The sequence below is a fragment of the Suncus etruscus genome, chromosome 6 (assembly GCF_024139225.1).
Source record: "Suncus etruscus isolate mSunEtr1 chromosome 6, mSunEtr1.pri.cur, whole genome shotgun sequence".
In the NCBI taxonomy this organism is placed as follows: Eukaryota; Metazoa; Chordata; class Mammalia; order Eulipotyphla; family Soricidae; genus Suncus; species Suncus etruscus.
The window spans coordinates 25227574-25252813 of NC_064853.1; the positions used below are offsets into that span (position 1 = coordinate 25227574).

General features: G+C 49.4%; 1 protein-coding gene across 1 annotated transcript in view; it reads left to right on the plus strand.

Annotated features, from left to right (window-relative positions):
* The window catches only part of SLC1A7 (solute carrier family 1 member 7), a 33257-nt gene that overhangs the window by 369 nt on the left and 7648 nt on the right, over window positions 1-25240 (plus strand). The window contains exons 2-5 of the mRNA XM_049774800.1: window positions 5484-5563; window positions 18219-18434; window positions 23705-23747; window positions 24816-25035. Of these exons, the coding sequence (XP_049630757.1) occupies window positions 5484-5563; window positions 18219-18434; window positions 23705-23747; window positions 24816-25035 (559 nt within the window). The remainder of the gene's footprint in view (window positions 1-5483; window positions 5564-18218; window positions 18435-23704; window positions 23748-24815; window positions 25036-25240) is intronic.

Below are 25240 nucleotides of genomic sequence, written 5' to 3' on the forward strand. Positions count from 1 at the left end.
CCCCAGAACCACCAGCAAGCATGGGCATGGGGCATGGGACACAGGAAGAGCTTTGAACAGGAAAGTGGTGGGGTCAGATTTGAGCCCTGGGACACCCCTGGAGGCCTGAGGGTGGGAGGAGTGAAGAGGAGTTCTGCAGGGGTGAGATTGGAGGGTGAGGATGGAGAACTATTTCCTAAGGATGAACCTGTGGAGGTAGTGGCTAAATGGATGTGGCTGGTGGGGGCAAAGGCAAGCATCTCCCACTAAGGTTCTGGGGAGGGGGAGAGATGCCAGGCCTGACTTCTTTCCCCTTAGTCCTTTCTTCCTCCCAGAGGCTTAGGAATTGATTGTTCTGGCTAATTCAAAGCTCAGATTTGGGGATAGAGTGATGGTATAGTGGGTAGGGTGCTTGCTTTGCACGTGGCTGACTTTGGTTTGATTCTTGGCATAGCATATGAACGGAAGGAAGGAAAGAAGGAAGGAAGGAAGGAAGGAAGGAAGGAAGGAAGGAAGGAAGGAAGGAAGGAAGGAAGGAAGGAAGGAAGGAAGGAAGGAAGGAAGGAAGGAAGGAAGGAAGGAAGGAAGGAAGGAAGGAAGGAAGGAAGGAAAAGATCACCTTCTGAAGAGAAGACCTCAGGGTATGGAATTCTTACTATTCTGCCCCCCTCCCAGCTGTCCAGTTTAACAAGAGCTTTATTGAAGGGAGGACAGCACTAAATTAACTTGGTAGTTTTACTGCAACTGAACTTGGCAGGTGGAAGACATCCTGAAGACAAACAAGCCTCAGCATGGCATGTTTTGAATGTCAAGGAGCGCATCTTTTCCAGGCTTGTCAGTGGACTTCCTGTTCATAAAACCCCTCTTCCTGAGCTGACTCATGTCTAATGTAACCTCTGCATCCCACGGAAACACCTCCAACTCAGTGGTGTGGCTTCATGGTTGTGCACCTGCATTTCAGGTGAGAGGTCATGAGTTCAATCCTTATCCTTCAGGTGTGAGCCCTGGAACCATAACAGCTGTACCCAACAGTGGGTGCTACAACAGGTCAGCCAACCTGAACACCACAATCTCTGCCCACAGGAAAGCCACTGGCCCAGGACCTCTGGGTGGGAAGATCCTGGCTGAGGATCATTGTCCTCAACCTGTAGTGCTTCTGGATGAAGAATCCAAAAGGGAGAATCACAGACACTGCAGGTGGAAGAACTTGAGCTCTGGCTGCATCATCCTAGGCAAAATCTTCTCTCTATGGGCTAGTACAATGGATAGGGCACCTGCTTTGCATGAGGTTGACCTGGGTTCAATCCCCACACCCCAGATGGTCCACCAAGCATGCCAGGAGTGACTTCTGAGTGTAAAGCCATGAGTAAGCCCTGAGTTCCACTAGGTGTGTCCCAGAAATAAAAAAAAAAAAAAAACAAGAACATAAAATCTTTCCTTTCTGGGCCTCTATTATCTTCTTCATTTTAGAATGGGGTGGGTGGTGGGACACCTCACCTAGAATCATGGGGAGCAAACAAAGACTTCCAAATGCCTGTCGGAGAACTGGTGCTTAGTCAGTGTTCGTTCATGTCTCCCTCCCATCCCTACCTGTCTGTCCCAGTCATGCCAGCACCCAGAACTTTTTCCTCCCACTCACCCCCAGCCCTCTCTCCACTGGCCCAGCTGCAGGCTGCCTTGCTTCACAGCTGTGTGTGTAGGTGTCTAATTCCTCCATCAGACTTGAGCCTCCTGAGAATCACCCAGGCTTTCTTGAACTAGACTATGAGTCTAACTCAGAGTTAGTTACAGAGGAAATCCTCCACTATTTATTTGGCTAAATTAACTTCCTAAAGACCCAAAAAGGCTGCTCTCTAATTCTCCTCAGCAACCAAAAATATATTTCCTGCAAGATTGCTTTAGAAAAACAAGTTGGAATGTCTCTTATTAAAAGCCAAACACATCTAATACCTCTTTTTTTTTTTTGCCAAAACTGCCTTCCCCATCTGTTTGGAAATGCAAATGTGTTCTAGTTGGGATTAACCTACCAGAACAATTGAAGAAAGGATGTGGAGTTTTAGAATGATTATCTGGCAGGAATAGACTTTCACAAATCTTACTCTGAAATCCAGGAGATATTTGTTTGATCTCTGCCTGACCCTCACAAACCGAGCCCTTCTAGTTCTTGAGTCATAGACAAGTTACAAAGTGGTAAATGCAAATTGTTCTATTTGTGAAAACTTCTTGTGTGAGTGTTTTGTTTTGTTTTTGGTTTTGTTTTTTGTTTTTGTTTTTTTTGGAGGGGATTTTTTTTTTTTTTTCAGTTTTGGGAAGGGTTCTTGAGGCCAAACCCAGTGATGCTCAGTGTGGATTACTGGCTCCTGTGCTCCAGGGCTCACTCCTAGCAGACCTCGGGGGGCCATCTCATCAGCCCCCTATTTATGAAAACTTAGTACACCGTCTCATCAGCCCCCTATTAGTGAAAACTTAGTACATCACAAGATGCTATCCCTGGGAATGAACTTCTCATTTCAAAATGTAGTTCATCGTGAAATTTTCTATTAAAATATCAATGAAATTACAATCACTCCATTTCCGCCACTTCCTGAAAAGTCACCAAAATTATAGTCAAGGAATATTTTCTGGATCTAAATGTCTGAGAACAAAGAGAGTATAAGAAAAGACCTCTGGAAAAAAGAAGCCATGGACATCAGGCAAGAAGGGAAATGGAGGAAGAAGGATGGCCTTGTTAACAGAACACAGAGAGCTAAAATCTTATGTGTCTGCAAAACTAAATACCAAGCCGGTTTGTCTTGGAAATTTCCAGAAAGCCCTGGTTCTGAAAGTATAAGATGCTGCTGAGGATGGAGGTGAAGATGGAGCTGAAAGTAGAGATAGTGGCTACAATTTTGCTAGCAAGAAGTTAAATTCTTTGTTTGTTTGTTTGTTTATTTTTGGGCCACACCCGGGGATGCTCAGGGGTTACTCCTGGCTATGATCTCAGAAATCGCTCCTGGCTTGGGGAATCATATGGGATGCTAGGGGATCAAACCTCTGTCTGTCCTAAGTCAGTGCGTGCAAGGCAAATGCCCTACCGTTTTTGCCACTGCTCTTAAGACCCTCCCAGCACATGTAGCTAATGACTCTTCATGACCCATCTCTACCTCTCCACCTGCCCTGGGGAACTAGAGCAGATTTAAGGTCAGATTGCTCCACCTGAGTGTGTTGGGGGATAGGAGGTGAAGAGGCAAGTGGTTCAAATAAATCAGGGAACACCTGCCCTCTGGGGGCATTTTTTTCTGTAAGATTCTGGTGAGCTCAGCTCAACCCATGCATCGCCCAAAGCTGGGAAAAGACTCCCCTGGCTGGCTGAGGTCTCCAAGGAAAGGTTTCTATATTCTGTTCCAAAGGCAATTCCAGCACCATCTCACCTACTCACAGTGCCAATCCAGCTGAGAGTCACACTGAGCTACACAGTGGTATAGAGCCACTTATTGACCTGTGAACAGAAAGCCAAGTCACCAGAAACTGGAGGCACAGAGTGGAGCAACAGTATATCAGGCAGGATGCTTGCTTTGCATGTGCCCAACCTGGAATTACATCCAATATGGTCCTCCTGAGTGAGTGACCCCATGAGTGCAGAGATAGGAGTTACCCTTGGGCATTGCCAGATGTAGCCCCCAATCAAACAAAAAAGAAAAAAAAAAAAAAAGAAGACACAGACTTTTGGAAAGCCATTTCCAAAGTAGTTCTTTTGGAGCACTGAAAATGCAGTAGTTTTCACTCCTGACCAGTTCTGATATCTGCAAGCTTATCACCTCCTTCTCCTGGTTCAGTTTCCCCCATCTATGAAATGAATCAGCTGGTTGTACCTTCCTTCCTCCCTTCCTCCCTTCCTTCCTCCCTTCCTCCTTTCCTTTCTTCCTCCCTTCCTCCCTTCCTTCCTTCCTTCCTTCCTTCCTCCTTCCTCCTTCCTTCCCTCCTTCCTTCCTCCCTTCCTTCCTTCCTTCCTTCCTCCTTTCCTTCCTCCTTCCTTCCTTCCTTCCTTCCTCCCTTCCTTCCTTCCTTCCTTCCTCCTTTCCTTCCTTCCTTCCTTCCTTCCTTCCTTCCTTCCTTCCTTCCTTCCTTCCTTCCATCCTTCCTTCCTTCCTTCCTTCCTTCCTTCCTTCCTTCCTTCGTGGAGAGATAGTACAGTAGGTTTCTTGCCTTTCACAAGATTGACTCAGGCGAGAGGGGAGCCAGGAATAACCCCTGAGCACCACTGGTGTGGCTCAACTCCTACCCTTCCAATTTTTATAAAAGAAATTTTAGAACTGCAATGCTATGATTTGGGCACTTTTCAAAGCATGAAACATTAACCAAGTGTTAGATTTGGCTTTGGCTTAAAAAAAGTTGCAAATATAAAAATTTAAGTTGGACAATGTCACCTCACCCACAGTCTTAACCACTGGGCAAAGTACCTCCACCAAGAGTTGCCAGAAATAGCAACATTTAATGATATTTCATTTACACATTTTTAAACAGCAAACTTGGTTAAATGTGAATTCCAGATAAAATGTGGCTGTTTATGTGAAATTTAAACAACTGAGTTTGGGGGTTAGCTGTTTGAGTCTAGAATCCAGGTTCCAGTCACTTGACTCTACACTCTGGCCATCGCTGATTGGGTGAGGATTTGGCTCCTAATCCTGCCATGCTAGGTTAAACTGGAGCTGATACCTATGAGATTTCCAGATTGGAGAATTCTGCAATAGGCTCATCTTTACAGAAAGGATTTTTTTTCCCACTGAGCCAAGCGAATAGGACCTGTGCCTTGTACACAGTTGATTCGAGTTCAATCCCAGGCATTTCATATGATCCTTATGGCACTCTATATGGTGCAGAGCCAGGAGTAATACCTGAGCATTGCTGGACCACTCACATACTACGTGTGGTCCCCCAGTACCAACAGGAATGACTGCTGAGCACAGAGCCAGGAATGGCCATTGAGCTCCTGCAGGATGTGTTCCATTTCTCCAAAAAAGCAAACCTCCCCAAGGAAAGTGAACCCCCAGGGAAGCAGGGGAGGGAAGAGAGTCCTAAGAGAATGCCCCCAATACAGAACTGGCTTAGAAGAATGCCTGGTATATTTATGATCAATCTCTCCCTAAATGAGACTGGGAGCTTGTTCGCACAAGTTAGGGAGCCTGTCTAGTTCTATTTGGGGCACATAATGGGGTGCCTAGCACAACCCAGAGGGACATGCCCCTACCCTTGTGCTGCTGACAATCTGCCATCCATAGATGTTACCAAGAGGCAGGAGGGTGCTCAGAGCCTGGCTGGGGAGAGGTTATTATTATTCACTGCACGAGGCTACACATCTTGTTGAACAGAGGCAGAAGAGACTATGCCAGTATTGAAACTTGGGCCTCCAAAGCTAGGACTTGTTCTGTGGACTCTGTGCCCCTGAGTAGCCCAAGAGAGTGCATGAGAGGGTGCTGAGAAGCTAGCGCCACCCACTGTAACCCCAGCTCTTGTTGTGTTTTCAGGAGATTAGTTACTTCCAGTTCCCTGGAGAGCTCTTGATGAGGATGCTGAAGATGCTTATCCTGCCCCTGGTGGTCTCCAGGTGAGGGGCAGGTGGCTGGCTGGGAGGTCTGGGGGTGTTCCTGCTGAGGGGAGGGACCTTGTGACAACTGCAGGAGTCGAAGTGGAGCTTCCTTGGGCAGTGAGCTTCGACCCAAAGTATTCTAGTCCCATCAAGTGGGCTTGCATGGTCCAAACAAATGATTTGGGTTCTATAATGTGCCTGACTCAATGATAGACCAGACCCAGAAATTTGGGGGCTGCTTCCAGGAGGAAGAGATTTAGCAGGTAAAGATAGCAAGGCTTGGGGAGAAGTTGACTTTGGAATCTGTGTGAGTTGATAGGCTGATCTGTACTGGATGTCCACCTTGGTCAAGTTTTGAGGTTCTCTGTGCCTCAGTTTCCTCATCTGTTCAGTGGAAGTCATTGCATTCACTCCAGGGTTGAGAAAACTGTATGAGGCTATACTTGTGCACTGAGGGTTCTTACAATAGGGTGTGAGGGAAGCATGGGGGAGATGAAGTTTCCAATCAAGTGGAGAAATCAGGCTGTGAACCTCTGAGGGATGGTTGAAGAGTTTGCCACTGTCTTGCTCTCACCTTGGGTCTCAGATACCAGTGGCTGCTCTTGGCTATGTCTGATTGTGGGTGCTAGGGCTCTTTTCCCAGGACTCTGCAAGGAGGGGCATGGACAGGGACTGTGGGTGGAAGTGAGCTGGCCTACAAGATGGAACATCACCTCCTGGGTCCCTACTGCTGAGGGGAACACTGCTCCCCCAGAGACTAGTCACTGTGCTTCCCATGTGGACAAAGTGGCTTAGTCACATGATGAGCTTTCAGGCATCATGTGGCCCTCCCAAACCTGGTCTTCAAGGCTCTACTGACAGGTCACTTTCTTCCAGAACCTTCCTGACTCTCAGCACCCTCTGTTGTTTTTTCTTCAAGGCTCCCCTGAGTCTTTCCTGAACAATGACTTTTGTCCCTCACCCCTAGGCCATGCTGTGAACGCAGAGGCTCCTTTGGTTCTTGCTCAGTGACTAGTTCACTTTTTCATCTGGACAACTTCAGTCTCTGACCATGGGGTTTCCTTGGGTCCTTTTTCATCCAACCTCTTGCCTTGAATATTTTAAATAATATTTTTATTTAAGCACCATGATTACAAACATGATTGTAGTTGGGTTTCAGTCATAAAAAGACCAGTGCAACATTCCCACCACCAATGACCCATATCTCCCTCCTCTCCAACTCTTCCTGTATTAAAGAGAGACATTCTACTTCTCTCACTCATTAACATTGTCATGATAGTTGTTAGTGTAGTTATTTCTCTAACTGTACTCACCACTCTTTGTGGTGAGCTTCATATCTTTGAGCCAGTCCTTCCAGCTCATTTCTATTGTCTCTGGGCTTTATTACAATAATTTTTTAATTTTTCTTAAAACCCATAGAAGAGTGAGACTATTCTGTGTTTATCTCTCTCCTCTGACTTATTTCACTCAGCATAATAGATTTCATGTACATCCATGTATAGGAAAATTTCATGACTTCATCTCTCCTGACAGCTGCATAATATTCCATTGTGTATATGTACCACGGTTTCTTGAGCCATTTATCTGTTGAAGGGCATCTGGATTGTTTTCAGATTCTGGATAATGTAAAAAGTATTGTGATGAATATAGGTGTTAGAAGGCATTTTTATTGTGTTTTTGTATTCCTAGGATACATCCCTAGGAGTGATACAGCTGTATCATATGGGAGCTCAATTTCCAGTTTTTTGAGGAATCTCATATTTTTTTTCATAAGGGCTGAACTAGACTTGCCTTGAATTCTTCCTTGGAGTTCTAGCACTCCCAAATACAGCCCTCCATACTCCTCCAGACTTTGCCTCCGAGCTTCCCACTTTCTTTCTCTATCTGACATGGATCATTTCTAAGCTCCCAAATAAACCACAGGATTCTGAGATTTTTACCAGCTGACGGGGTTCTTTGTGTTTTCTGACCACTGGCACACTCCAGCCCCACCTACCCAGTTCTTTAGATCTCTCTACTTCAGCCCTTCCTCTTGCCAGTTCATCAGTCATTGTAGGTGATCCTAGGCCCTAATATGAACCCAGTATTCTCCCAAAAATCCAGGCTCCAAAGAAATCTGCCTATCTCCAGATTCCCTGCCTTGACTTGTGCCCCTCCTCATTCCCAATGGCCAACATGGATGATATGGAGATTGGACCTGACCATTCATGGACTTAAGAGCCTTCCAGGTAGAATCAACTCACAACCCTGTCTGCACCCCAACCTGTGACACGCCTCATTCCCCACCCCAGCCTCCTAACACGTGGATCACCAACTTTGCTTCTCCTACCCCTCTCTTTTCAATCTCAACTTCCTTGCCACCCTTTAAAAAGCCCCAAGGCTTCCCCATTTACTGTCTTCACTAAGTCTCCACTTTCAATGCACAGCACCCAAACAAACTGTGGTTTGCACTTAGGTGCTGATTTACAAATCCTCCTTGGACCTTACACTCAAGAAAGGCAGATGGTCCCCTTATGAGGTGCCACTTTAAACCTGGCCATGTGCCTGGCAGACTCAGCCCTTCTCCATTTCTTGTGGATTCTGCATTGTACTGATTCTTCCTAGCTTGGCCTTGGGCTCTGTGAAGGAAATGAATGAGGTTCTGTACAATGTGTTCCAGGATGTGGGGAGATGGAGGGGAAATGAGCCAATGACACATCAACTGAGGCAGTACGTCAATGAGGAAAGCCAGGCAGGTCTTGCTGGACAAGTCTACCATCCCTTATTGCTGCCTTTCTCATGGTTCCCCCTTCTCAGAGTACAAACTTCTAGAAGGTAGAAAGGCCTGTATGTCAACCTACAATCAGACAGACAAATGATGCCCATCCTGACCTTGTCCACTTAATGTCAGCCAAATCCAGGGCAGGAAGTTGAGACCTGCATCCGTCCTAGCTCTCCTGCACCCACTTATGCTCATATGGTTCTTCTAGAGGCCACTCTGCAGCCCCTAGGACCTAGGATGAAGGGCCTCCACAGTTCCTGATCCAGGATCTCAGGCCTGCCCCTTCTACTAGCCAAGGCGGCACATTCTCTTGGCTGGGAATGGAATGTGGTATTAACTTGAGGAAAGCCAGTGTGTGTTTCATTTCATGTGTTTATTATACTGTTTGGGCTAGTGCAGAGCAACCGTGTCATTGAGAAATGGAAGCAGCTTCAGATTTTCCTACTGTGGGAGAATCACACCATCATGATGGGGGAGGACACATTTATGAACCCCAAACCTTCCATCCCCAACCCTTCTTCCTTTATCTGCATATTGTTCTATAATCTACCAAGCCACCCAACCAGTATCCATCCCCCCTCCACCCACCTACCTATTCATCTGCCCTCTCACCCACAAACCATTTATCCATTCACCTACCTAACCACCTATTGTTATTCACCAACCTAGTCACCCATCATCAGCTATCCACCTACTTATCAATCCATTAAACCATCCGTCTATCTACCCATCCTCCACTCATCCATCCAACCACCATCCATTTACCCATTCATCAAACCACCCATTTATCCATCTATCCACCATCCATCCACCCATTCATTTATCCATCCATTTACCCATCCATCACCTGTTCACCTTGAGTTCCTGGACAGCCCAAGACTTGACATCTCTGTTCTCCAGAAGCAGCCATGCCAGTGGGGGTATGGGGAGATGACACTCCCATAGGGCAAAATCACCAAAGCTACATGGGTAGTTTGAGATGTCAGCCCTCTCAGGCTTACCAAGCCAGAGCCCATTGGTGGATACTGGGGGAGGAAGTTTGTTAGATAAAGGACCAGGGAGATGGCTCAGCAGGAGAGTTCATGCCATTGTCCATGGTAAACTCACCAGACTCAGGGGATGGTCTTTAGCTGACTGGTCCTCAGCCTTTATCTTTAGAAAGTTGGGCTGGTGACAGTCCACCATGTAAACCAAATGCCAGTGTAATTGTTCATAGCAAAAAAAAAAAAAGGGGGGGGGGCAGCTATGGGAGTTGAGGTGAGTGGCAGAAACTCAGGATGCCAGAGCATTTCTCTCTGTAGACTTACCATTTAAGGACCCACTGGTTAAATGTACTTGCTGGCAGGCAACTGAACTCTTAACTTGTATGAGCAGACTTGCAGTTTTCAGTAGAGCCCCATCAGACATTTGTTCACATTGTACTTTAGACTGCATCTACTAGAACAAGAGAAAGTAAAGAGGCAGGAGGCTCCTTCTCTCAGTGCCCTCGAGCTAGCCTCTTCCAGGAATACCATCACACCATTCACCAAATCTCTATTCCTCAAGGGAAGGGAACAGGAAAGGGAGAGGCAGCTTTTATGCCAGCTGTTTTCAGAGCATGGTCTCTAGGTTGACTTCTTTAGCTGGTGTTCATCTAAAGAAAAAGCAGCTCTTACCAAACTAGGAGGAACACTGCCTGAAATGAACTTACTCAACACTCTACATCCCGGACTTTATGAGCAATTTAAGGGATTTCTGGGGGCAATATTTACTTGGGCTCTGCTTTATGTGCTGTCTTGAGAACTGAGCAGGCTGCATAGGGCCTTATTGTCCTACTTCTCTGGACAAGCAGAAAATCTAATTTCTCTTGAGAACTGCCTCACACTGGCTAAAGGAAGTTAATGTCATCCCATGGAAGCTTCTGGCCAACTAGATAGACTTGGGGGAGAGAGAGAGAGTGCAGGGGTGGGAGGGGGGAGGAATTAATAAATTGGGGGAAGGGTAGCATTAGATATACACTAAGGGCTAGTGTAAGACTGCTTCCTTCCACATGGTGTCACTGTGAAACATAGTCTGCTCTGGTCCCTTGTACTGGCTCAGACCTCCAGGGTCACACCAAACACCAATGTGACCTCAAAGCAGCCTCAATTGTACCATGAGCTACCCCATTTTTGAGCTCTGAGTCCCTTTTACCTCCAGTTTGGCTTTGGTGCCAGCAGTCATAACCCAGCATAGTCCTTCACTTCTTCCAGCATAGGAGCAAGAGTTGAGGAGCTTCGTCTCTTTTCTCTCCCAGGTCCCCTGAACCTCTTATTTCCATGACCAAGAGATCTATCTTAAGGTCCAGGTGACACAGGGCTTTCCCTTCCCTGGGACAATGTGTCCCTTCTCACAGGACTACTTGAGCAAGTCTTATAAGAACACGGCTGCCAGGGACTTGCTGTTCTGCCCACAAACACTGACACCTCGGACAAGCTCAGCTCACTCTTCCCTGGCTTGGCAATGGCACAGAAGCTGCGAGTGTCTGGTTAGCCCCGACCCCACAGAGGCTGGAGGCAGCGTTAATCTGGGGACATGTTCAGTCTTGTTCTTCCACATTCCCAGACAAGAGCCACATGAGGAACCAGGGGAGGTCAGAACAGCATCTGGACCCAGAGAGAGCCTCCAATCCTCCACTTGCTTTTTTTTTTTTTTTTTTGCCAAACCCTCCTTCTCCCCTCTTGCTTCAACTCCTCTAATGGGCGTCATTTGGCTACATATTTGTGACTCCCTGTGCAGAACATGGCAGTGTCTTGGAAGTGCCACATCATAGCAGAGAAATCCAAGTGTGTGTGTGTGTGTGTGTGTGTGTGTGTGTGTGTGTGTGTGTGTGTGTGTGTTCCGGTGTCTGCATTGTTTTCATTTTCATTTTCTTCTAAGAATTCTAAACTGATTTTTCTCTGAATCAGGGAATCATATTTGGTCCAGGAAACCCAACCCTACTCTCCCACTTCCTGAGCTCTACTGTGACAGAAAGCTTCCTGACACCCATGTTCTAACTTCCTGAAGATGGTCCTGGGTGTGCAGCCTTCAGATCTGGCTGGAGAGCTGGGTGCTGGGCAGCTGCCCTAGGGATAGATGGGGACACCCAAAGGAGCAAAGTCTGACTCTTTTATTGGGCTATCAGCCCCGCTGTGAGCTTGTGGGGGCCAGGGACCTGTCCTTGTGCCCAGCTGAGCACTTTACTTATATAAAGGGGAAATGGGGTCCAGCTGTGGATTGCGGATGGGCTCACACCCTCAGCCTAGTGACTGAACATCTTCCTGGTCTCATCCTTCAAGACCTGATCCTCTCTACAATGAGAGACTCCATGAATCTCTGTATCTGCCTGAACCCCCACTCCCCCCGAGGAGTCACCTTCTCAGGAAGCCTGCCCTCAACCCTCTCAGGGTTTCAGGAAATCAAGCTATAAATCTCTCTGCCCACAGGAGAGCTCCCCTGAGACCCACAAGCCTGCCTCATTCATGTTCAGGACCCCACAGTGCCACAAGCCAGGAATCCCTGGGGAGCGAGCAGTAGGTATGATGGAGACTGGGAAGGTGTTGAAAGGACATGGAGAAGCACTGTGCTGGGGAAATCACATGCAGCCTGCAGGAAGCACAGGCAGGCAGGTACAGGCTTAGGGGATGCACTCCAGGTATCCTGGGGACAGATGGGTCAGGAGACCCATGTTCATATGCTGTGGGGACCCTGCACTAGGCGGTGACAGACTTCTTGGGAGCTATTCTGGTCTGAGAACCCATCAGCCTGTAGGACCCTCCCTCAGTCTGTACCCTAACAGCGCTGGCCTGGTGGGCAAGGAAGGAAAGTACTGGAGTCCAGCTCATGTGGAGCTGAGAGACGGGCTCTGCCTGCCCTTTGGAGCACGTATGTCTAACAGGAAGTGCTTGTGAAGGCTGGGGTAGGTAGAGAGGGGCTTCGGGAATCAGAAATCTGTGACAGGGGCCGGAGAGATAGCACAGTGGTAGCATGTTTGCCTTGCACACAGCCTATCCAGGACAGATGATGGTTCGAATCCCGGCATCCCATATGGTCCCCAAGTCTGCCAGGAGCGATTTCTGAGCACAGTGCCAGGAGTAACCCGAGTGCTGCCGGGTGTGACCCAAAAATCAAAAGAGAAGTCTGTGACTGCTTCCTGAGCCCTTCACACTGCCAAAGGTCAGTCCTAGTGGAGCACTGACACAGAGTTCAAGGGCCCTGGGCCAGTTCCTCCCCCGTACTGCCCTTTCTGTTGCTGATATGAGCAGAGGCCATGCAATGGTCAGTGTAGCTGGGCGGCAGAGCTGGACTCATGGGGAGTATCTCCTGGGGTGTATCTCTCAGGATGATTTCATTCTGACTCCAGAAAGGACTTTCTGGTAAGAACGGCTTGTAGTGAACTCTGAGTTTCCTGCTTATGAGAAGCCCCCAAGTTATGGAGGATATCCAGTGACTGGAAAGGGGTGCTGGCACCAGTGAACTCTCCAGCATCCACCTTGGGTCTGAGTGGAATTGGCTTGTGGGCAGAGGTGTGGCCCTTCCATCTGGGGACCATAAGGTGACACCAATACAGCACTGACTGTCAGGTTGGCAGGGTTAAGGCAGTCCCGTGTGCCCCCACATCCCCCACATACCTCTTTCCTCATCTGCTCTCCTGCAGCCTAGGACCCAGCTGTGCCAACCTCCTTGTGCCAGGGTATGGTGACCATGGTGCGGTCATGGGAGGATCCAGGATCCGAACCCCACTCATTAACGAGGTTGCCTTTGCCAGCTGCTCCCACGCCTCCAGGACCTTAGAACTTTGAGTCCTTCCAGGCTGGGCAGCTGATGGCTGGAAGTTCCCAGGGTCCTGACCTGCGCTCTGGTTCCTATGTCTTCCCCCATTCTGCATCTCTGCCTTGGCTAAGGCACAACCCCCTTCCCAGTTGCACAGGTCCATGGCTGCCTCCATGAGCTGCCCAGTCTCCTGACCTTTCAAGAATAGGGCTCCCAAGCACTTTGGCTGCTCCATGGCCCAGATGACTCATTAAACTGGCAGCTAACAAACCCCCAAGTCCCTGTCCCACGTGCAGCCACCGCAGCTCCACCCTCGGCGCCCAAGGAGCATGTGCACTCACGCTGCCACTGGGCACTCCCCATGTACCCCGCAGCCACGCACGTGTCCATGCGGGACTCATCGTGTCCGAGTTGGCCCTTGGGCCCAGTCTCTTGGGTTCTGCTTCATCCCAACTCCCTCATCCTGCACATTAGCTGTTGCTCCAGTTTCCTGTCCGCCACAAATCAGATCCACATGTTTGTTGGCCGAGGCCTTGGCCAAACCATTGATAAAAAAAAAAAAAAAGGCCAGGAAGGAGAGGCAGAGGCTGAAGGCCACTCAGAGACCAGCTCTGTCTGCAGAGAAGCATATGGCCCCTCCACATGGGTCCCAAAAGCTCCCTACCTGTTCCCAGCTGTTCTGGTGCCAACAGCCTGAAATCACAGTGATAGAGCCAGGTCCTTCCCCCAAGAACATCTCAGCTGACCCAGGAGACTTTCCTCAGGGATTCCACTGTGGAAATTCCTGGTATCAGGGATCACAATCAGTCTTTTAACCCTGCACTTGAGAATCCCTGTCCCCCACCACACACACACACACACACCACCACCACCACCACCACCACCACCACCACCACCACCACCACCACCACCACCTACATCTCTCTGTCACCCTCCAGGGAACCCCCCAGCTTTAGCTTCCAACTACCCAGGCAACAAGGAGCAAGATGGCACTGAGTGCAGACGTGAGGGCTGAGCAGTGGGAGGAGAGGGCAGGAAAGCTGGGAGCCACCCCTCTTCAGTAATCTCTGCTTTGCCATGTGCCAGACACTGAGTTTTGGGGCTCAGGGTCAGGGAGCCCTGCGGAGGGATGAAATATAGCTGCAACTAGGAAAGCAGTTACAGACCTCTGATTCCCGATACCACCGCACCCCATACACACACACAACTTAGTCTTCTCAAGCACTTCCTACCAGACATGTGTGTGCCCTGCAGGGAAAGTAGAGTCCTGTAAAATAAAAATCCCCAAGTTGTAAGATCACTCCACGTACCTATTTTTAAACCCCATACAGTCGGGTCTCAAGAAACAGGGTAGCAGTGAAGAAATAATATACCCAGCAGTGAGGAAAGAATGGCTAAATTGGCATCTGTGGCCTTTTGCCTCATGCGCTCTCTGCCTCAGTCCCAAAGCAGAACTGCCCCTTCTTTATTCAAACCAATTCCTAATACCAAGAGGGGGAAGGTTGAGTAATCCAGATGGGCCTTACAAACCAAAAAAAGAGGTTTAGGGAAAGAGAGTGTTGGGAGAACATCTTTGTTTGGGGTTGATTGCTTGGTATCATCTTACAGAGCAGGCCCTCAGCCCCACATGCGCTGGAAGAAAAGACATCTATATAGCTCTTGAAAGAACAAGTGGAAATGTTTCAGTGTAGCGATCCACCTAGGACTGCCACCAACCGCCCAGGGGAGAGAGAGGTGAGAGAGGGTAGAAACCAAATATCCTTTTATTTCCACCTGAAGTCTGAAGTCTTCTGCTGCCATGATTTTTCTGAGAGAGAGGGATAGATAGAAATTCACTGGCCAGAGGTGGACAGGGGAGACCTGTAGATCCGGGTTCAAGAGAGAATAGAATATGAAGGGTAGATACAGAGCAGGCACTATCACCTATGCTTTATCTCTGCCCCACTCCTCCCTCACCCCCTGTGGACCAGCAGATGCTGCTCCAGTCTCTACCCTGGGCCCCCCACCTCCAACTTTTTTTTATAGTTTTTCTTTTTTATAGTTTTTTTTCTTTTATAGTTTTCTTTTACAGTTTTTCTTTTTATACCCGGCGTCATAGGGGTGTGTCCAGGTCCAATTGCCATCCAGGTCCAACATGTCCAGGTCCAGGTGTGTCCAGGTCCAACATGTCAGATTGGGTAGTAATATTCAAGTGAGAGGAACAATCAGGGCTGAAGTGATTTGAGGAGATGCTACAAGACTAGAGGGTGGGAGTTGCAGACGTGAGGGGAAGGGACTAAATCAGTGCCACTGTGCCCAAGTCCTTGGGGATCAAACTTAAGTTAGCTACATGCAGCGTGCACAGCAAGCACCCTCCCTGCTGTCCTAACTCTCCATCTGGATATTTCTTTTTTTTTTTTTTCTTTTTTTTTTTTTTTTTTTTGTGGTTTTTGGGTCACACCCAGCAGTGCTCAGGGGTTATTCCTGGCTCCAGGCTCAGAAATTGCTCCTGGCAAGCACGGGGGACCATATGGGATGCCAGGATTCGAACCAATGACCTCCTGCAAATGCCTTACCTCCATGCTATCTCTCCGGCCCCTCCATCTGGATATTTCTAATATCACTTGTCTCAAACAGTAGGGCTGATGAATGTGGGAGTAGCTGAGGAACACGTGTGTCTGTCCTGTCACAGACCAGGGCCTGACCACATGATTTCACAGCCATACATGTATTTGCTCTGTGTCTGTCCCTCCATACAGGAACCCTGGCTCCTCACACCATGAGTTCTTCCCAGGCAAAAGTGTCCCATACCCCCTTGTTATTCTCTTCCTCCTAAATGGGCTGTGAGCCCTGACAGCTGCCCCTCTGGAACCTCTTTTTATTAGCACCCACACCCCTTCCCAATCCGACCCAAACACAGGCTTTGTACAGATAGGTGTTTTCTGCAAAAAGACAGGAGCGGGGGTCTTACTTTCTCCACTCCCCTAGAAGGGCAGTGGCCAGTGACATCATCTCTTCCTAGATGCCTGCAGCCCACAGCAGGAATGTGATAGAACTTTCTTCCAATCCACCTATTGAGCTCATAGGTTGACCCCTGGCTTTGGCTTTAACAGGAAAATCACTTTACTGGTCCTCTGATATTGATGCTCTTTTTTTTTTTTGGGTTTTTGGGCCACACCCGGTAACGCTCAGGCTATGTGCTCAGAAGTTGCTCCTGGCTTGGGGGACCATATGGGACACCGGGGGATCGAACCGCAGTCTGTCCAAGGCTAGCACAGGCAAGGCAGGCACCTTACCTTTAGCGCCACCGCCAGGCCCCACTGATATTGATGCTCTTACTTCCAGCTCCTTGTCCTACCTTCAGACACATCCCCATGAGCCCTGAAGAAACCCTCCTCTCTCCTGGGTCCCCATAGCTTGGCCCCTGAGGCCATTCCAGTCCTGAGCAGTCTCTTTCCTGTCTTATACCACCACTCCTCAAATACTTACTGAGCTCTCCATTTCTGCTTCCAGCACCTACAGTGTACTCTGCTGCTCATGACATATCTACCCACCTCCTAATCCTTTTCATCTTTCAAAAACCAACCCAAATCCCCTCTTCTCTAGGCAGCCCTTTCTGATTGACCAGGCCAGAAGTGATCTCTTATCCTCTGAGTAAAGGGAACACTTCTCAGAAACTTTCCAGCATGGACTGAGGATCCTTTTGTCCAATGGTTGCTTGATCCACTGTGTACTGAGCATTTTCATTGTTTCTCATCCCCTCATCAAACCAGAATCTACTGGCTATGTTTTCATCCTGCAGGCACAGGGCAGGGAACAGAGGGTTTGAGGGAACCTATAAAGGACAATGAACAGTCCCAAGCCTGGGCGCTGGAGTGGGACGTGCCATCAACAACTTCTCCTGTCAGGCAGTGGGACTTGACTGGAGATTCTGGCTTGGCTGGAGCATTGTTTGGCCCTGAGCTGATGACTGAAAATGACTCCCCCTCAAAGGTGGTAATTGCAGGCCAGCCCTCATTCCCTTGGCTACACAATCCTATTATGCCTTCACGGTTGACATGGGAGCCCCCCCAGTGTCCACCCCCAGCCCACCATGAACAGACTGTGTCCTGGCAGAGAAGGAAGCACAGAACCATCAGCATTGACTTAGCCTCACCCTGGCTATGTGAACCCTGAGCTTAGGCCAGACTCAGGCCTGCAAAAGTCACTCCTGGAAACAGCGATGCACTGGGGTGCAGTTGGGACAGTTACTCTGTGCCGGAGGAGCCCCAAGGCTCTGCTGTTGCCCTGCTGGTGGTCAGGGAAGAGAGGAGACCTTTAAACTGTGTCTCGGCAGATTCTATGACTAGCAGGAGTTGGGGAGGGATCCTTCTCTCTGTGCGAACCAGACTGGGAAGATGGTCTGCTCTTGTGTACTGGAACTGGAAGAGTTTGTTGAGAGAAGCCAAAGGCTTAACTAACTGCCCCATCCCTCACTCCGTGAGGACAGTCTCTGATACTGGCCTGTATTGAACAGCTATGGGGGACAGACAAAGAGAAGAGAAGCCCATGAATCCCTTCAGGCACCTCCCACAGGGGGAGTCTGGGTCCAGGCACTACCCAGTGTTCAGCTGGGTGGCATCTCTCAGAGGCAAGTTAAACTAAGGCCTGAAGCCAGGAGTGACAGCAGGATGAAGCCTGGGATAATCCAGTGCCCAGCCCAGCAACCTCACTCCCTCACTATGTCCCTGCCTGAGGAAGACTCTGCCATTGCCTGCATGGAGGCCACTGAGCCGGGATGGGCCTCTTGGAGAGGCCATGTAGAGGCAGGTGGGAAATAGGTGGTGGCACCAGAAACTGGTGTCTCCCCTGAGTCGTGCAAACAGTCCCAAACAGCTCTCCCCACAGAGGTGACAGTGAGTGTGGCCTTTGTAGGGTTAGGCAAAAAAAGGTAGCCAAGAAGAGGACCAAAGGGAAGTAGCATGTGCAAAGGCCCAGAGCCTAAGAGTAGAGATGGGGCCATGTGCCTGGGAGGGCAGAGCTGAGGAGGAAGAAGGAGCAGGAAGACTGGGGTATTGAGGAGTTCCTATGCTGACACATGCTCTGAGTGCTGTGAGAGTCATTAGGAGCCCCCAAGGGTCTGGACCTCTAATATGGACCCTGACCCACTTGTCTCTCCAGCTTAATGTCTGGCCTTGCCTCTCTGGATGCCAAGACCTCCAGTCGCCTGGGCCTCCTCACCGTGGCTTACTATCTGTGGACCACCTTCATGGCAGTCACCGTGGGCATCATCATGGTCTCTGTTATCCATCCCGGCAGCACGGCCCAGAAGGAAGCCACAGAGCACAGTGGCAAGCCTGTACTGAGCTCTGCGGACGCTCTTCTGGACCTGGTCCGGTAAGACTCACTGTATCTCCCACCATTGCCATACTGACCCCAGGCAGGGCCTTTGGGGATGCTTGGGAGGAATTGGGATGCTCAGACTGTGTACTCAATGGCCGGTGGCAAGCATGGGGGGCCCTGTGAATACCCACAGCTGTTCTCTGCTCCTCAGTCCTGGTACTTCCTGCAATGCTACCCCTTGGGCCAGGAGCATGTGGAGAGTAGAGGCCTCTAGAGAGGCAGTAACTTTTGGGGGGGGGGTCCAGCCAGTATAACTCCCCAGCACTGTGTATTCTGCCTGAGAAAGCCCTGTTCAGCCCACATACATTATATGGACGTAGCCTGCCCCATACCAATCCCCAATCAGAAGCCACTGTTTCCCACCATGTGCTTCTGACTCACTCCCTGTCACCCCAAACCCTCTTCCCTGTCTCTCCTTCTCTCCTCCCAGACACTCAGACCTAATTTGAGCCCTGAAGGAAAAGAGATATGCCCTGAATAGTTAAAAGCAGCATTGACTGGGGACTAGACCAGACAGGGGGCACAGATGAGGGGGCCAGTGCCAGGCAGGATGAGGAGGCTAACCTGGTCTGCAGTAAAGGGGGTACATAGAAGACAGGAGCTTTCCTGGTGAGGCAACAACTGTGCCAAGGTGCAGCAACAGTGGCATAAAGTGCTATGCCCACATGGACGAAAGTGTGGCCACCAAGCCCAAGAGCAGTGCTGGAGGAAATCTGTGGAGGGAGATGCCATAGACCTGACTCTCGTGAGAGAAAAATGGCAGGTAGAAGCGATGCGTCAGGGGGTTGGTCTGAAGCCATTGAAAGGGCCCTGTCAAGGGCCTGCAGAACTCTCAGGGAGGCATGAGAGGCCCAGAGATCAGGAGACCTGGAAGCCGCATTCGTAAGATCTTTCATTTCTAAGATTCGGTGACTATGATTCATCGTTTCTTGGACTCTGATTTGAAACAGCATTTCCTTGTGGTGAAAAGAGCTTTTGGTGCTTGGGGAGCCCAGCCCCACCCCCGCCACGCATAGCTCAGCACTGACAGCTCAAGACACACACGCCGTGTCCGAGTCAAATGTTCCAGTAGTTTCTCATGGCTTTCCACGTGGCAAAATGGATGCTTCTGGTTTGAGATCCCTACCACCACCACCCCACAACTCTCAACCCCCAAAAAGGGTTGTTTTGCAAGGCAGGGTGTTAAGATGGAGTCTGCTCTGGTGGGGGCAGAGCTTTGGGGAGATCACGTGCTCCTGGGGAGCAGGGCCACACCCCATGCCATCAGGTCCCAGCTCAGCTCCTTGCACAGCCTGGGTCTGTCTCTCAGGAGCCGTCTTCCCTTCCTAGTCTTCTGCAACCATGTAGGGGAGCAGAAATGCCCTGCAAGGTTCTAGAAGATGAGATTGGCCAAGACACTATAGGGTTCTAGGCTCCCCTCTGAGATTCCTTCTAGCTCTGGTCACCAGAAGGACCATATAGAAGGAAGATGCACACATCAAAGGCCCCAAGGCCCTTTACCCTGCCCTGATCCCCAGCAGGTGTCTCACAAGGACTAGTATTGAAGGGGAGCTCATGGAGAGGACAGAGGACGGGTATGTCAAAGAAAGTCACTGTCTACTCAGACTGCAACGTTGCACCAGAACCTGAGCACCAGAGGACTGTGGGGCCCGGTCCTGGCTCGTTCAAACACCGGAGCGGTGATGTAAGGCCTGGCTTGCTCTGCTCCCAGTGACTCACCCTCTCGGGCATGAGGGAAGCTCATAGGAACAGTCTCTACCTTTGGGTCCTGGGGGGCAGGGATGCACAGGATTACAGTGAATGTGGAACTGGCCACACTGCAGAGGATGTGAACAGAGTAGTAGAGGTGACATGTCAGGGATGCCCGAGGCCAGCAGGACTCGTCTGTCTCCCAGGCAACTGGACAGGGAATTTATGTACCTGCTCACAGGAGCACAGGCTCAAGGGGAGCTTGGAAGCTTTCTCTAATCAGAAAAAAAATGTGCATTTCCCCCTTTACTAATCCATACTATATAGCGACTGAATCTGAAAAAGTCGATTGATCTTTGGTATATATGCATGGATTAGTCTGATTTTGTGCTGGGCTGCTAGTAAAGAGAAATTGAAAACATTAGAGACCACAACTACAGTTCAGGTTGCATTTTCTTGCAGACAGCATTCCGCCTGAGATGGGCTGCTCTGGGACCCCACCTGCACCCCTCCATGTTGTGCCCTGCCACGCCACACATGTGGCTTTTCTCATCTGTCTCAATGTTTGAAAAGGTTGCTCAAACTCTAGCTCTGATTCTGAGGCAGGAAGAAGTCATTTGAAGGAATAGCGCTGGGACTTAGTATATAATCATAAGTTCAAATCCTCCATGTCTCACACACACAGAGCATGATTCAAGCAGCTCTGCTGTGTGTGATCTTGCCACCATGATCCTTGGCAACCCCACAGCCAGATGTGTTTAAGTAAGTGACACACACTGAGTCCCCACAATGGAAAAGACACGCAAGCACCGTACCCAAGAAGCACCAGCTCTGGCCAATATGTGTAAGCACAAACTGCAGGTCGAGAGACTGATCAAAGGGCTGGAGCATATAGTATTTGCAGGCAGGAGGCCTGGGTTTGCTTGATTTCTGGCATTGCCTGGTGACCTGAGTGCCATCAAGAGTATCCCTTGACACTATCAGATGTACACTCCCATCCTAGATAAAACACAATGCATACTGTGGCTGAGTATATGAGCACTGCAACCTGCTGTGTGAGCCTGTCATCCCAGGCACATCTGCAGTGACCATGAAGGGACAAGAAAGACAGATGGCAGCTGAAGGGCCCTGCTGAGTTGAGTGGGTGTCTCTGCAGGAGTTTTCCTAGAAGTCAGTAGCTTCTGTTCCTGGCTGGCCCTGGGCCTAGGCATGCTGGGAAAGGAGGGTTGATGGCGCCCTGAGGTCAGCCACATCCCAAGGCTTCTGTTCAGTAGGAGAACATGGTGCTGGGGAACTGGTAGCAGCTATACCTGACCCATATTAATTCCAGTTCATAAGGAAGTTCGTACTAGCTATTAGTTCCACTGTGGGTTTTAATCTCTAACCTTTTGGGTGCCCAGCATTTCTTCTCATGCTCAGGTTTATTAGTTTTATTAGAAAGCCACCTTGTAACCCCTGGAGCTGTCCCCAGGAGAGATTTCAAAACCATTTGACACTCAACAGTGCAGTGACCCAGGCTGACTATGCCCGACAGGCTGGGATCTGGTGTAGATATGGAGCACCAGGGCGAACCCAGTTTCCCTGCTGAGGGTCTACTTGAAGCCAAAGGCCTTGAGGTAGTTTCTCTTCTGGCTGCAGGAATCTTAGAAGTTGTTGAAAAGTTGACACACCACGGAACAGAACTCAGAAACAAAACAAGACTGACCTGTTCACTACACCTGATGTGGGCTTCATCAGTTTTCCTACTAATGTTCTTTTATTTCTGTCTAAGAATTCAGTTCAGGGTACCATACTGCAATTGGGGAATTCCAAATTAATTTATTTATTTTTGTTTGGGGACCATACCCAGTGTATTCAGGGGCTACTCTGGCTCAGTACAACTGAGGACACCTCTGGCTATGCTTAGGGGACTGTTAGATTCTGGGGACCAAACCCAAGCTTCCTGAGCATTCACTTCAACCCACCAAGATAGCTTCCTGGTTCCAAAATCTTTAATTGTTGGACAAGAGTGTTAGCACAGAGAATAGGATATGTATGATAGGGCAGCTGACCTGGGTTTGATCCCAAGCATCCCATATGGTCCTCTGAGCAACTCCAGGAGTGATACCTGAGTGTAGAGCCAAGAGTAATTTCTGAGCAATGGTTTTTGGCCCAAAACCAAACCCAAAATCTTTTATTTTAATATATCAAAAATCTACTATTTGTATTGCTATATTTTTGTTCTTAGAAACTTTTCAAGTCCACACACACACAAACAACACAACACACACATACACAAACCCTAACCCACTGAAGTCAGAGAGATAATACAGGGGCTTAGGCACTTGCCTCACATGGGACTGATCCTGGTTCAAATTCCATGAACCATATATGATCCCTGGAGCACCACCAGGACTCACTCCTAAGCACAAAGCCAGCCAGAAATTGCACCTTGAACACCACAGTATGCAATCCACCACCCTATTCCAATATATACAAATCTACATTTTCTTCTTTTAAAGTTTTCATTTTTTTATGCTTTCATCTTTTAATTATTTTTCTCTAACCCCTATGCACTTTGGTGCAGGAAATGATGTAGAATATGACTTTAAAATTTTGCTAGAAATGACCTTCTGCGAGTTTCCTGTCCTTTCTGACCAGCTGGACTAAGAAGTATACGTGGTTCTGCACTTGGTTCTGTTTCAAGGCTGTTGCTTCTGCTATATTGATTTTCTTTTTTTTTTTTTCCTGAGGCGGGGTGGTGCTCCCAAGCAGTGCTCAAGGGGCCTGTCTTGGAGATTCTCAGCCAACCTGGCCAGAGGTTCAGTGCCAGGGATGCAGTGCTGCTCTGGTCCTGCAGTGCCAGGGTGTCTAGGCTCCCCAGCAGTGTTTGGGATCTGCAGGGTTGCTCCTGGTGAATGCTTAGGAACCTCTGGGAGTCTGGGAAGGAACTTAAGTACATTGGTTTTTCTTTGTTGGCACAGCCAATGTCTGGCCATGCTGACTCTAACGGGTTTGTTATTGTTGTTGTTGTTTTGTTTTGGGGTCACACCTGGCAGGAATAACTCAGGAATAACTCCTGTTGGTGCTAGTTAGGGGACCCAATGGGATGTTGGGTTCTAAGCTTAGTTGACTGTGTGCAAGTCACGCAACCCACCTGCTTGTACTATCACTCCAACCTCTCTGACACCGTCTTCCATGAGATTTTGAAGATGATGCTAGGAAAAAGCCCACTTCTGGGTGGCAGATACAATCTGAATCTAGAGTCCTGCCTTCCAGAGGCCAACAGGGCAGGTGGCCATGCTGTGTGTGTGGAAGCAAGGAGCCAACAGGAGAAGGGCCTGGGCAGCCAGAGAAAGCCTGGCCCCTGGCCAGCAAAAGCAGGGTGGGCAATAGAGGCCAGAGGACACAAGTCCGGAGCTGGATGTGTACAAAGTTTATTTCAGGAAAACCCAGTGTTGGGGTTGGAGCATCAAGGACTGGGACTTGGGATGGCAGAGGAACAGGAGCTGGGCAAGAGATGGCTTCACCCAGGAGTGATGCAGACCCAACCCTCTGTCTGACCCAGCAGTTCTCACTCCAGCCTTTCTCCCCAGGAACATGTTCCCAGCCAATCTGGTAGAGGCCACCTTCAAGCAGGTGAGCAGGTCCCTGAGTGATGGGGACTGTGGGTGGGTTTGACTGCTGTAGCAGACATTTTTTGGCAGATAGAAGGTTGGGGTCCCCACGAGCGCAGCAGGCCCTGTTTCCAGGTAAGGAACAGGAGGCAGTAATGTGTATGTGGGTAGTGTGGGGAAGTGGGACTGGGATATGTGGGGAATGTGGGGGGTACGGGTAGGGGTGGGATATGTCTGGGGTATGGGCTGGGTGTGAGGTGACAGGTTTAGGGGTGAGGGTATATGTGGGGTAGTGAATGTGTGTGACGGTGAGTATATGTGGGGTGGTATGGTGGATATTTGTGGGTGTGGGGAGTAGAAGATGGAGAGTAGTGGGTGTGGGTGGGTGTGGTGGTGGTGGTGTGTGTAGGGTGGTGGGTATATGTGTGGGATGGTTTGTGTGTGGTGGGTGCATGTGTGATGGGTGGGTTTTGTATGTGTGGAAGGATCTTTCACAGGAATGTCCCATAAGTACCACTGTCTTGGGTTTTATTTTGCAATGTGGGTAGCTTAGACTGGACTGGGTGGGGACCAATATCAGGATGAACCTTTTGATGAAACTCTTTTGATGAAACTCAATTATCTTGAAGGTATCGATCAATATTTAAGGTTTCACTCTGAGCTCCCACTTCTTGTGGGGGTCAGAGTAGACTAGGGTTTCTGACCAGAAGCCTAAGCTAAGTCCCTAGGCTGGCCAGATCCAAGTCCCCCAAAACAGGCCAAGTTGGGTGATAGGTTAGGAAGGGACAGGTGGATAAATGCAGGGTCCCCTGCGGTCAGTGAGAATATAGCCAGAGAGGAGTTGTGATGTTGAGAAAAAAGAAGATGGGGTGTGTGTGTGCAAGAGTCATTCATGGCTGGGGAGGGCAGAGATGGAGAAATGGTCCTCCACTCCTCATGGCAGAGCACTGATAATGAGCTGCCCTACCTGCCTCAGTGCTGTGCCAGTCCTGGTGTTCCGGGTACAAATGTGCTTCCAATATGTTGGATTGCTGTGTTGGCATTAGCGTACACTTGACCTTGATTCCTTCCATGGGGTGTCACCCTCCAGTACCGCACCAAGACCATCGCAATTGTTAAGACCCCCAAAGTGCCGTCGGAAGGGGCTTCCCAGAGACCCCTCATCTACGGGCTCCAGGAAGAAAACAGCTCTTGGGTGCACAACTTTGTCCTCGACCTCACTCCTCCACCCGAGGTGGTTTACAAGTCGGAGCCAGGCACCAGCGATGGCATGAACGTACTGGGCATAGTCATTTTCTCGGCCACCATGGGTGAGTGGCACCCCCGCACCCAGCAGTGCCTGTCCCTGTCCCTGTCATTGTGTCCCTGTCACTCAACCCACCTTGAAAATAGGGCCTTCTTCTGCTGGCCAGTAGAGGTCAGTCTCCCTTCCATGATTGAAGGGGGTTCCACCAAGCTTCCCCCTATTGAAGCTTGGGGGTTCCTCACTCAAAACTTTCTGTCCCCGAATGTCAG